Source organism: Parasteatoda tepidariorum, chromosome 7 (genome assembly GCF_982258835.1).
Source record: "Parasteatoda tepidariorum strain Cologne lab strain chromosome 7, Ptep-v5.0, whole genome shotgun sequence".
In the NCBI taxonomy this organism is placed as follows: Eukaryota; Metazoa; Arthropoda; class Arachnida; order Araneae; family Theridiidae; genus Parasteatoda; species Parasteatoda tepidariorum.
Genome location: NC_141761.1, coordinates 66,451,589 through 66,464,756, shown reverse-complemented (window position 1 = coordinate 66,464,756; position 13,168 = coordinate 66,451,589). Strand labels below are relative to the sequence as shown.

General features: G+C 27.1%; 1 protein-coding gene across 2 annotated transcripts in view; it reads left to right on the top strand.

Annotated features, from left to right (window-relative positions):
- Nucleotides 1-582: 582 nt before the first annotated feature.
- LOC107452277 (neuroendocrine convertase 1) overlaps nt 583-13,168 on the top strand; it is an 84,345-nt gene continuing 71,759 nt past the window's right edge. The window contains exon 1 of one of the 2 annotated variants that reach the window (XM_043042632.3): nt 583-888. In XM_043042632.3, coding sequence (XP_042898566.2) covers nt 715-888 — 174 coding nt within the window. In that variant the 5' untranslated portion in view covers nt 583-714. The remainder of the gene's footprint in view (nt 889-13,168) is intronic. The other variant, XM_071183351.2, reaches the window with a different exon arrangement.

The window sequence follows — 13,168 nt, the reverse complement described above, 5'->3', positions numbered from 1 at the left end:
ATTCAATAAGTTTATTTTTAGATGTTTTGAATTTTAATTTATAATACTTTAATTTCAACAATTTATTTTTTTTCTTATCATTTTCTATTTTTTCATTATTTTACATTTCCTTTATTAAATTTCCTTATTTTTTACTATCTTTTACTTACTTTTACTATATTTTAGTTAAAGCAGTCCAAAATTTGAAAATAAGTAAGTCGCTTTCGTTTTTATATCCAATTATGCAGACTAACTATACTTTTATGACGCATAAATTCTTTTATATAAAAATACAAATCCTTCATTGCTTCCAATTTCTCTGTAAACTTAAAACTTACACAGGCAAATAAATTTCAAATCAGTTTTAGCTTATATTTCATATTTATATAAAGATTCTAATAGTAGCACGTATCTTAAAAAACAAACAAAGCAAAAAAACTCAATTCGGTTAAAGCTTTCCTTTCTTTTAAAAGATTTTGTTTCACATTTCTTCGATCGAATTATCTCTTCTATTATGTCATCTGCAATAATTCCTTCTTTTCTCCAAAAGAAAAAGAAAGGAGGAATTGAGATAAAAAGGAAGGTATTTATCAGAAGAGACATTTTTCCCAGATGGCAGTCTTCTCAGCTAGAATCGGCCACCAGCCGCTCTAGATAACTTGTTGATATCTTTCCGAGAGAAGAGCTCCCCGACGACGGTTGCTGCAATTGTCAGCTCCCTTCCTTTAAGTAGAGATGCGGCGCTTCGTCCCTTTATTCCTCTTTTGTGTAGGAATCCTTTTATGGGACAAAGTGGAAGCCCATGACGACAATGGACATTACACTAATGATTGGGTTGTGAGAATAACCGGTGGTAGAGATGTGGTGGATCAACTGGCTATTGAACTTGGTTACCGAAATTTGGGTGAAGTGAGTCTTTTAAAATATTTCATTTATTGGAGTGTAGTTTACAAAATTCATTTTAGCATATTTAAAATATTGTGTTTACGTTGTTATCCAAAATTTTAGCTATAAAATAATGTTACAATTATAAGAAAAGTATTTATTTAAATTATAAAAAAAAGTAATTTTTAAGGGTATTGTTTTAATACTAAGATATGCATAACATTGCGAAGTGTAAGAACTTGTTGAATATTGGATTATGAGGACAATGGGCATTACACTAATGACTGGGTGATGAGATTAACCGGTGTAAAATGTGGTGGATCAACTGGCTATTGAACTTGGTTACCGAAATTTGGGTAAAGTGAGTCTTTCAAAATATTTCATTTATAAACAATTTGTAGTTTACATAATATTTTGATAACTATCATTCACTTTAGCATTTTTAAAATTTTATGTTAAATTTGTTATTAACATTGTGATTATGAAATGATATTACAATTGTAAAAAAGTCATTAGTTCGAATTATGAAACAAATGAATTTCGTAGGCTGAAGTTTTTATATCAAGATAATCATAATATTACAAAGTGTAAGAATTTTTTGAATATCGGATTACGTTTATCAAGTGCAATAGTTTAAGTACTATATCTAGACAAATACAAAAATTAAGAAAATACGATCTATAAAAAGAATCATTCGAAACCTAAGCGTTTGTTGCGAACTGTTAAAATACTTTAAAATATTATTCTTCCCCTCTGAAAGCTTCAATCAGTTAAATGATTTTTTCTCCTTCACAATTTTTTACACATTTTTTTTAGTTTGTACTTTCTATAAACATTGTAAAAAAAGCCTACTTCTAAGCAAGTACACGGAGTTTTAAGAAAATGTTTATTTTTTACAGTTACAAACAATATTTTGAAAATAAAAATGAATAAAAAACTATTTGGACTGTATTTCCTCAAAACATACATTATTTTTCCTTTACCAAGCAGATATTACATTTCACTGGAATATGAAACATTTATGAATTGTTTACTTTAAAATATTTCGATTTTGAGAAAAAACATACTTCTTTGATATCTATTAATACGAAATAAGGTACAATAATCTATAAATTTTGATAAACGTTTAAAATATCATTACAGTGTATCATTTATTGATACTTGTTAGAATTGCATGGTTAATTCCACAGAAGATTAAGGCGTTTCCAGGAAAAATAAAGAAGTGTGTGAATTATACACTCATTTGTAAATTATGAGCTGAAATATGTTCATTGTAGTAAACTTTAGTTATGGTTATTTTAAGTATTTTTTTTAGTTTCTTTCCCTCGTGTAGATTAGTTTGATTTCCAATAATTAGGTGGAATGAATTTTTATTTTTCTATAACTTAATAAAATGCCATATGGACAGAAAAAAAATGCTCAATATTTCTGAAATTTTTTACATCTTTGGGGCAACCAGTTTCCTATGAAATGCTTAAAGAGAGCATTCCGTAAAATGGAGGAAATTACTATCTTTATTTGATTGAGGATACGAGTTTAATCAAAAGTAAGAGGCTTAATACTATTAACAAAGGAAGCATGGTAAATGCAATTTATTCGGAAATACAACATAAAATAAAAGGAGTACGGACGGATAAGTTCTCTTTCCCTTCTAGAATTTAAACACAGCATCCGAACAAAATTTTTGCTTTTTTGAAAAGCTTCTTGCTTTTTCGAATAGCTTTTGCTTTTTCGATGTTACGACTAATTTTTTTCGAGAAATTTGTATGAAAGCATAAGATGATATTTGAAAACTTTTAAAGTTATAGCAAAAATACTGAACTCGCTGAAAAAACAAAATAACATAACTATTTTCTAAACTGCAATCGTTCAGAGATTCAGGCAGTTTTGTCTTTAAATGGGTTTTCTCAATCCTAAATTCGTTACCTGATGAGTAAGATTACTTGATTCCAACAAACATATTAAGTAAAGTTTGAATATAGCATGATGCTCGAATTCGTACTAGTTTCATACAAAATATTTTTCATCAATATCAAAAAATAAGTTTTTTTTTTCAATTTAAAAAAGGACTTTTTTATATTTTGGGTATTTTTAGTTTGATATTTAAAAATGCATTCAATCAGTACCGATTTAACGAATTCTTAAAGACCGAAAATATTACTCGTTAAATCGGGAGCAAAATAAAAAAAAACTGACTAACCTTATGCAATATTCGAACATCTCTAATAAGCAAATACACAAAATAAATAGAAATTTAACACTTTTTATTCAGGAAATTAAAATACAGCGCATGATTACGCACTGATTAATCTGAAATTTTAAAGCATTTCATGAGTAAGGTTTGCTAATTTCCTTGATTTCTTACTTTAAAAAGTTCTTTTTCGACGTCATGAAGAGAATAAAATACTCTTTCATTTGCATCTTGCTGCATTAGGAATGTTTTCACTGTTTCCAAACTGTGCAAAGCAACAGAAAAAGTAACAGTTTACACTGGAGATTCATTATTATTGACTTCTGAGTCAGAGTCGCTATTCATTGTTTCCTGTAAATCTACTTCATTAACTTTATAAAGTTCTTTAAATCACGAAATTCGGAAAAGAGGGGCTCGTTAAACCGGGGTTAGACTGTATTGGACTGCCAATTAAATTTTGTTTTGAGTCATTAACATAAATTTATGACTTATGGCATGTGCACAAGACATCATAGTATTTTTTTCTCCAAATTTTAGATTAAAAAGAATCAATTATTAACTTTTTTGGTATTGCTTCACAAAAGATTTCTATTTAAATAATGGCTGTGCTTATGTTCAATTCCCATAAAAAATTTAGAATCTTAAGTTAAATTTTAGATTAATTTTAGTTTAAATCTTAGTTTGGAAAGTAAAAAAAAAATGATGCAATGGATTATCCAAATTTTTGAAATTTTTAAGAAATTGAATCGAAATTCTTAGACTCCGTCAACTCGCAGACTCAAAAAATCAGAAACAACAGTAGCAGAACTCGCAGATTTATCGAAGAGTGATTAATCAATCTTGTCAAATTTTTGAGTGTTCGTGTTTCGTTAAAATCATATGATTTCGCCATTAACAGATGATAAAAAACAGTGAAATACGTGGTACGGAAAATATAGATCTATAGATTAATGAATTATCAAAATTGAGAGTTTTATTTCTGAGAGTGTAATAATGTTTTATTGTTGCAATATTTAGGAAGTGTGATTTTAAAATGAAATGGTATAAATTTTCTTCTGTATATTGCACTGAAGTCTTCTCTAAAGAGAGTGAATAACTCTACTCCCATAAGTCGCGAAGAAGTATCATAAAATATCGTGAATTCAATGTTATTCATTGTTCAGTGTTAACCAACAAATTGTATGTGAGAGAGGTTTAAGAGGATTCAGTGATAACTTTTAGCAATGATTTTTCTAAGAGAGTTTCCATGCTTTAGAGAGTTTGTAAACGCAAATGTTACATTTCAAAATGTTTTGTAGTTAAAAATATTCTACATTCATATTATCATAAGTTAAGGTGTGGTTCCGTATGTTTGCTGAAATTTTTAATTTTGGTTTCATAATTACTCTTTTCCTTGATATTTAAGAAAAATATTCCGGAATCAAAATTGACATTGCTCTTCATTTTAAGCATTTTTACTTTCACTTACCTTGTCTCCCTCCCAAAAATATCGTATTTACGCTATTTTTCATAAAGAAACATCCTTCTCGTTTTTCTATACAATATTACAGTGACTCTTTTTGCTTCTAATTGTGAACGATGCTTAGGTAGTTTTACATATTTTTCGCTTTTCCGTTCAATTTCACAGTGACTTTTTTTACTTCTGATTTTGAACGATGTTTAGGTAGTTTTCCATTTTTCTCGCCTTTCCGCACAATTTTACAGTGACTCTTTTTACTTCTAATTTTGAACTATGTTTAGGTAGTTTTACCATTTTCTCGTTTTTCCGTACAATTTTACTTTAGAATGATGTTTATTGAATTTACTTTTAATTTTGAATGATGCTTAGGTAATTATAAACAAAGTGATATTTATAATAAATTCTTGGCATAAATGGTACTTTTTATTCGGCTTTCAGTAGAATTAATTTAGACAAAATATTGATAGTTCGTAATTTATAATGAAGCGTAATGGTGTGTGTAATATTGTACGTTGTGTTGTGTAATGTGTTGTGTAATATTGTACGTTGAGGTCCCCCAATTAGAAGTCAGAAGTGGATATATTGCTTCAAACACGAAAGGTATTTCCCTTACAAAATAATCTAAACAATATTGTAAACCAAGTCTGACGAAGAAACTAAAGTAACTAACATATAATAGGGATAATTACTAAAGTAGCTTAGGAAGAATATAACCCTGGTTTATTTAAAAATTGTAAGTTCTAGTGAGCCAGTCATTCATTAAATTTATCAATGGTTTTCTCAAGATTTACTAACTTTAAATACTGATCGCGAATTTTGTACTGAATCCTAATGTTTGGCTTACTTTCAAAATTTGATGATTATTTGAAGTTTGCAGTAATTTAAATTTTTTCATGCAGCCTGCGATTATTTCTTTTAAAAATAAAATACACGATATCACTTTTCGAATTTAATTGTAATATGATTCACTTTTATAATTTTGAAAAAAAAGTTATTATTTTGAAAAAGTTATTATTATTCTTTTTAAAAATAACTATTACAATTATTACTCAAATTTTAATGCGGACTTCATTTTTTTTCCCTTCGATTTATGAATTTTTATGTGATTTTCGCCTATGAGTCAGCTTTTGACTTCTCACCTCACCATTTATTTTAAATTGAAAAATTACACTTCTTAAATAAAAAAGTTTATACATTTATAATTTTGAAGCCAATCAGATTCAACACGCATGCGTGACGTCGCTTAACGGTAGCAAATTGCATCTGATTTAAATCACATGGTTAGGAATAATCTCCTCACTTGTTCTCGAGTATCACGCACAAAATTCTTGTATTGTAATGTTAAAAAGCATTTCTAAATAAAACATTTTAAAATGCGTCTTTTGTTCCTTATCAATTTTAAGGAATCATTTAGAGCGAAATTTAATTTTATGCACTGGAGTTCGTAATGAGTTTGCTTAACTGTAAAACATATTATTCTATTAAATGTTTTCAACATTGAAAATTTGCGAAATTCATGATTTTTTTAAGATATAATTATATTTATAAATATCTTCCAGCAGTTCTAGCAAAATAAATAGCTAAACTTTTGCCTTTGAAGCAATCAACAAGCATTTATATAAGAATGTTATTTTTTATTTATATATTTATTTATTTATTCATTTATCTTTTGCTTAGACTTTTGAATAGAAAGGCATATATTATAGTATATTTTAACGTTTACTATCATTTTATCCTCAGAAAAAAGTTAGTCAGTTTAAATATTTGATACCATGTTTATTGACATTGACGAATAGTTTTTTGAAAACACACAATTATAAAAATTGCACTTTTTTTAAATTTAAATTTCAAATAATATAAGATTTTAATGACTTTCTTGATCTTAAAAAAATCCCATCTCAAGACTTTATGGATATTTTAACATTTTTAAATAACATAAAGTATTAAGATGGGATTTTTAGCATTTTTTCAATTCACAGCATTTGATTTCCTTATACTTATGGTTAATATACAAAATAGTTCTTAGAAATTGTGCCTTTAACGCTAAGGGGTAAAACTTAAAATGCAAGACTATTTAGAATTCATAGCTAGGAAAGATATATCCTTGACATTTCCTCCGTAGTAAGAGACTCCTCAAATTTAATTTTAAATAAAAGGTAACTGCGGAGAATTCCAAGAAGCAGATTTACATAGAGAATTCTGTAAACCTAAAATATGTCTGAGAGACTGAGAAAAACATTTCCAAACTATTCAAAAACTATTATTCATAAATAATAGGAGGGTTTTAAAACTGATGTAGTATTAAATAAATGCATTTAAAAAATTTTTGTTACCTGTTTTAAATGTTGTTATAATAATATTTTATGTAATTTTTTTCAAGAATTATATTTTTATGTGTTTCTACAAGGAGAAAAAAAATCAGGTAACATTATCGCACTGTATGGTAATGAAATTTCTGGTAAAAAAATCCTAATCCTGGTTAATGAAATTAAAATGTACAGTATTTAAATCTGTTTGGTAAATTTTTCATGCATATGGTAGCGGTTTATGAGGAATTCTGATTTTCATAAGTAAAGTTCTTAATACCATGCATTTAGTAAAAAAAAAAAAAAAAACTGAAAAGTAAATTTAACCAGATAAATGATTTTTATGCGATGTTCTAAGGTATCGTGATAAAGTAAAACAATTTTACTTGATTTACCAAATTTTATCACATATTATAAGACTACATGTCATTGTTAATTTTACCAAAATCAATGCCAAAGCACTATGGGAAAAATTACCGACTTTTTGGGTATTTCCATAGAGCCAGAAACATGGCAGAATTTACCATCTTCTGGTAAAATTTTCATATTACGATTATTTTCTCTGTGTAATATAAAATTTTGAATGCTAGTTTACATTTCAATATGTATTCCACAAGCTTTACAATAAATTACATTAGAATTGCAAAAATGAGAAAAATATAGTATTTATTCTTATAACGCCTTTAACAAGATTGTAAAGTGTAACAGGCAGAATTTTTTTTACTAATATTTCTGCTAATGATTGCATTAAAAATTAAGTCACAGAAAATTTTAATTTTATTATCACTTATTTTTAGTGGAAGAAAAATAATAACAGACAGGAAAATAATTTCTTTTCTCATTAAAAATAAAAAGAATTTTTTACGTCATCCTTTAAAAAAAGAATCTGAGGTAGACGGGCCATTTGCAAAATACTTGCACTTTTGATGTCCCATGACTTTATGTACTTTTAAATACTGAAAAAAAAAATCAAAAATTGTATTTTCAATTATTCATATTAATTTACTGTATATTTTTGGTAAATATACAGAATAATATGCACAGAATAATTATTTTTAAAAGAATGTCTGTGCAATATCTTTTTATAACGTCAGATACAAATGAATTACTATGTCCCAACCTTTCTTGAATTTTACATCATTGTAACTAAACCAGCAGTTTATTGAATCTAATTTGGATTTATCTTGTTTTATGTAGCATACAGCAGAGCTTTTCTAGTACACAGTTTCTAGAATACATATGAGTAAAAATCACAAATTTTAATTTTGTCCCACAGTTTTTCACTCTGATACCATAATTATTGTATTAAATTACTTTTGTTGAGTGAGCAAAAATGGGTTCTTGGATGGTCTATTTTTAGATAAGGTAGCAATTTCAGAAATTGTCTTTATCTTTGCTCCATATTTAAAGAAAATAAAGCTTTGACAAGTTAATGATGTTTTATTCATTTTCACTAGTAGAGGAACAGCTCTGGAACAGCGGATCTGAGGATTGCGGATCCGCGTAGAGTTGTTTCCCCTCTTGCTGCTGAGTTGAGTTGTGCATCTCCTGCTTTAGTTTTGGTTTTGGTTTCTAAAATTTCTAGCTTCCAGTGGCAATGGTTAATTAGTTTCGGTTTCCAAATTTTTTAATTTCCGGCGGCAACACCCGTCCCACAGTTTTCACTCATAATTATTGTTCAATATTCATAATAATTATTCACTCATAATTATCATAATTATTGTATTTAATTATTTTTATTGAGTTGGCAAAAATGGATCCTTCGATGATCTATTTTTAGCTAAGGTAGCAATTTCAAAAATTGTTAATATCTTTGTTCCATATTTAAAGAAAATAAAGCTTTGAGAAGTTAATGATGTTTTATTCACTTTCTCCTCTGTTACTGGCATAATTTTTTAAAAAAAATTATTGCTTTAAAGTTCATTTAATTTCTTATGGTAAGATCAAACTATGTTTTTCAATTTTATATTAACTCTTTGCTTTTCTATCTAACCTGTCTAAGTAGATTGACTTGCAGTTTCTTTTTTCTTCTGTTACCAGGTTTTTGATATACTATTAGAAATTTCTCGGAATAAATGGTTATAAATAAAAGGACAATCAAACTGTTAACTGTGAGAAAACACTTTATTAACTGCTTTCACCTACTGCTGTTAAACAACCAGGATTTTATCACACCAACTTGGCCCACCTAATTAAGCAATTTTATTCTTTGCGGATGGGTACATATTATAGCCGAGAAGGCTAATCTGTCACTTTTATGACCGACAGAGCGGGAATGGAGTCCCAGCATTGACACCATCACCAGAACATTTCCACCATACCTTCAACACATGACGAGTTTCCAGTGTCCTGCACTCCCCAATTCGTGACCCTGTACTATTAGAATACGATACTCTCATTCACGCATAGATTGGAGTACAATAAAGTTGCAAAACTATTAACCAATATCCAGTTACATTTCTTTTTTATGGTTATGGTTTACGACAATGCTTGTTGTAAATGGTTAAAAAACGTTATAGTTTTGTATGTATGGTTTTCTAACCGTATTAGTTGTAAACGGCTTTAAAACCGTAAAAGTAGGAAATTTTGTTTACCATAAAGTTTTACGGTTGATTGGATAGAGAGACTGCAACCGGTTATTTTACCATAATTATAGAATGAAACTCTAACAGTCTGACTTTATTTATGGACTTTCAGTTTTGTATTTCATTATATGTTAAGTTTTTTTTTAAAGGAGTGTTGATATTTGTATTACTAAGATAGAGTTATATGTAATGTATGTAAAAACATCTAAAATTTATCTGTGCAGTCAGCTTTTGCGTCTGTTGCCTACAATTTATTCAGCTTTATTTTCCTATGCAAAATTAACAAAAAACAATTTTAGTGATTTACATTGTAAATTTGACTGTTTACTGTTTTGAACATTGGTAATAGAAGGGAATATAATTGCAGATACAAGTAAATGTTTAATTTTTAAAACTTTTTTGTTCCAATTCAAAAATTGCTTTACTGTTTTAAGTTTTACGGACAAGAAACATTCTAATTACAGCCGAAATTATCATAATTTTCATATTTTAAATAATTAATTTTTTTAAGAAAAATTTTCTAATTGAATCTACATTTTGTAAAAAGATGAAGACGCATTATCATAATTTCATTGAAAATAATTTTATAGGTGGTCTTCAATAACAATTTCGCGAGTTTTTGATATTATCCTTATTCTCTCTATTATAAACATATTTTCTTACTTTTAAATTATAAATATTTCTTGTTAGAATAAAGCCTACTCTTTGAGAGATAAAACAAATTTCTTTTTCACAAGTCATTCAAAATAGTTTAAATGGAATCTGCTAAATCGGTCTCCTAAACTTATATCAACTTGAATCATCATTAAAAATTATGAACTATTTAGTGAAAAATTTCGAGTGTCAAAAATATATATATAGTCCAGTGATAATAAATATTAGGTATGGAAAGTTGCTTGTTAATGCTTTAAAATAGCTTTAAAAATAATTATAAGAAAACACTGAAAATAAAAAAGAAATATTACTTGCAATCAACTTGCACGATATTTTTTTCCTCCTTTTTACATCTTTTACGTCATTAGATGCATCATCTTTACTTTAGTGTTTTCTAGTTTATGTGACATTTCAAGAAATGTTAACAAAGTGCTTTTTGTTGTGAACGTCTTTTTGATATTTTAAAAAGGGGGATATTTTTTTATTGCAAATTTAATTAGGTTTGTTTGAAAATTTCATGTCATTTATCTTACGATAAATTGAATTTTGCTTGTGTTCAATTCCTAAATAATTTGGATGAACATGATCGGAAAATGCGTGAAAAGTATTAAGTTAAATTATTTTATAATTATTAACATAAGTTGATGAAATGGTGATTAATCTACAAAGATGAATGGAATGTCGATAAAAATAAGACTCATGTATGAATAGGAATGTAATGTTGATAATATAGAGATTCATAAATGAAGATGACTGCAATATTTATAAAATGAAAATTAAGGTATGAAGATGAATGCAATAATGATGAAAGATTTATATTGTTCCCTTGAAGCGCAAAAAAAGGACATTAGTACTGAAAAAATGTATAAATTTTAAAATATATCTACGAAATAAAGGGAAAACAAATTTTGCATTTTATACCTTAAATGCATGAGACGGTATTTGGTATTGTGACATACGATTCTAATATTTAATCGATGCTTTATAAAAGAAAGAATTTTCCAATACACTTTTTTTGCATGTCTTATAACGCATACACAATTTATACATTTAGTACTTCATTATTAAAGTTTATAATTTTTCTAATTGATAAATGAACCTATTTATATTGAATTTATGTCTTGAGTTATTTGAAGTCTGGTGTTATTTTTTTAAAAAAAATAAATAATAATTTTGGAAATAGAAATTAAATTATACGGTCGTTTTTTTTTAGTAATTTTTCCATTTATATGGTATGGTATTATATAGTATATATAGTATATATTATGGTATTATATGGTATTATATAGTTATATTTATATGGTATTATATAGTATATATAGTATATATTATGGTATTATATGGTATTATATAGTTATATTTATATGGTATTATATAGTAAATTTAATCGGAGGAATAAATTTTATGCCACGGTATGAAGTTTCATGATAAAATTTCTAAATTTTATTTCAGATTGTAAAACCATATTTTATTGTTAATTTTGCCAAAATCTATACTAAAACGCTTTGGTTAAGATTTCCGAGCTTTTCGGTGTTTCCATAGAGCCACAAACACGGTATATTTTACCATATTCTGGTAGTTTTGACCATACATTTTCTTAGAATATGAATATTAAAGTAAACATTGTATAACGTAACAAATTATGTAAAGATGCTCTTTTTTCCGAAAAAAACTTATATACTATACTAATTATTTATCTTTAATTATCTAAAAAAATAGAATAATTTTTGAAAAATAATAGCTCTATGTGTACTACGTAACATCTATAGAACAGACGTAAGTAACGTGATTTTAATACGTAGTATACTAGATTTAGATTGAAAAAATAATTTTTATAATTTTTGTGGAACTCCTTATCTATAATATTTCTTTAATTAAAAATTTCAGTTTCTATAAGGTTAATGCTTGTTTAGATGAAATTTAAATCACTTCATGTTTAACAAACAACTTTTCATTATTGCATTCGAGTATAGTTCAGCATGTAGTTAGCATATTATAGTTCCCTTAAAGAGAAAGTATTTAATGATAAAAAAAATCTGCGTAGCAATAAAATAGTTTCGTAATGTCTCTAAATAAAAGAGAGATAGAAAAAAATACACCTGTTACACTTGCCATTTAGTTTCATCATCGTTACATTTAGTCCATGTATTGGTTATTAATTGTTTTCATTCATTTGCCAAAACTCATTTTCTTAGCCTTAAGATTTCAAATGTGCTTATTTTATTTTATTTTATTTTTTTAATTTAATTTAATTTAATTTTATTTTATTTTATTTCATTTTATTTTATTTTATTTTATTTTATTTTATTTTATTTTATTTTATTTTATTTTATTTTATTTTATTTTATTTTATAACAGCCGACCCAATTTTGGGCTTACGACAACTTATATTCAACTTTATAGCCTTGTAATTTTGAACCCAATCCAAAAGACAAGGAAATTCCTGGGTCAAGTATTAGGAGAAATTTACCTTCTTGAAGGACTTTTTGATTGAACTAACCCTCTTTTACGTTACTTGGAGAAGAAAACCACTATAACCTTCCATGGTTAGACTGATGGCCAGAGGACTCTATTCCATGATCCGCATGTCACTGAGGATATTTTATGTCAGCCTGATGTCAGCATTGAGGTCAGTGCGAGCCGGGTGTGGAATTCTTATCAACCAGCTATCGCTGGGATTTAAACCCGGTTCCCCTCATTGGAAGGTGAACGCTCTATCCCCTTAGTCACCACGGGTCCCTTAGTCACCTTTCAAATGTGTTGGCGGAAAAGAAAGTATGAGAAATAGTAATGCATTTTAATAATGTAAAACATTTTGCAACCATATAACGGTTTTTAAATTATACTCTAATGTGCTTGGCACATTTAGAGGGAAACATTGAAAATCAATTTTATTTTACATTCAATTCAAGGTTGTGGTATAAAAAAAATTTCCATTTATATTAATGATTTTTATTTACTGAGAAAAAGATTAAATGGTATAATTATTTGGTTTTTAAATGTTAGAAATAAATATATTAAACATTTTTTTCATGAAAGGGGAAAAAATAAACAATCAATAAAAAGGTATTAATAAACTCTACTCAATCACATACAAAACTAGAGACCA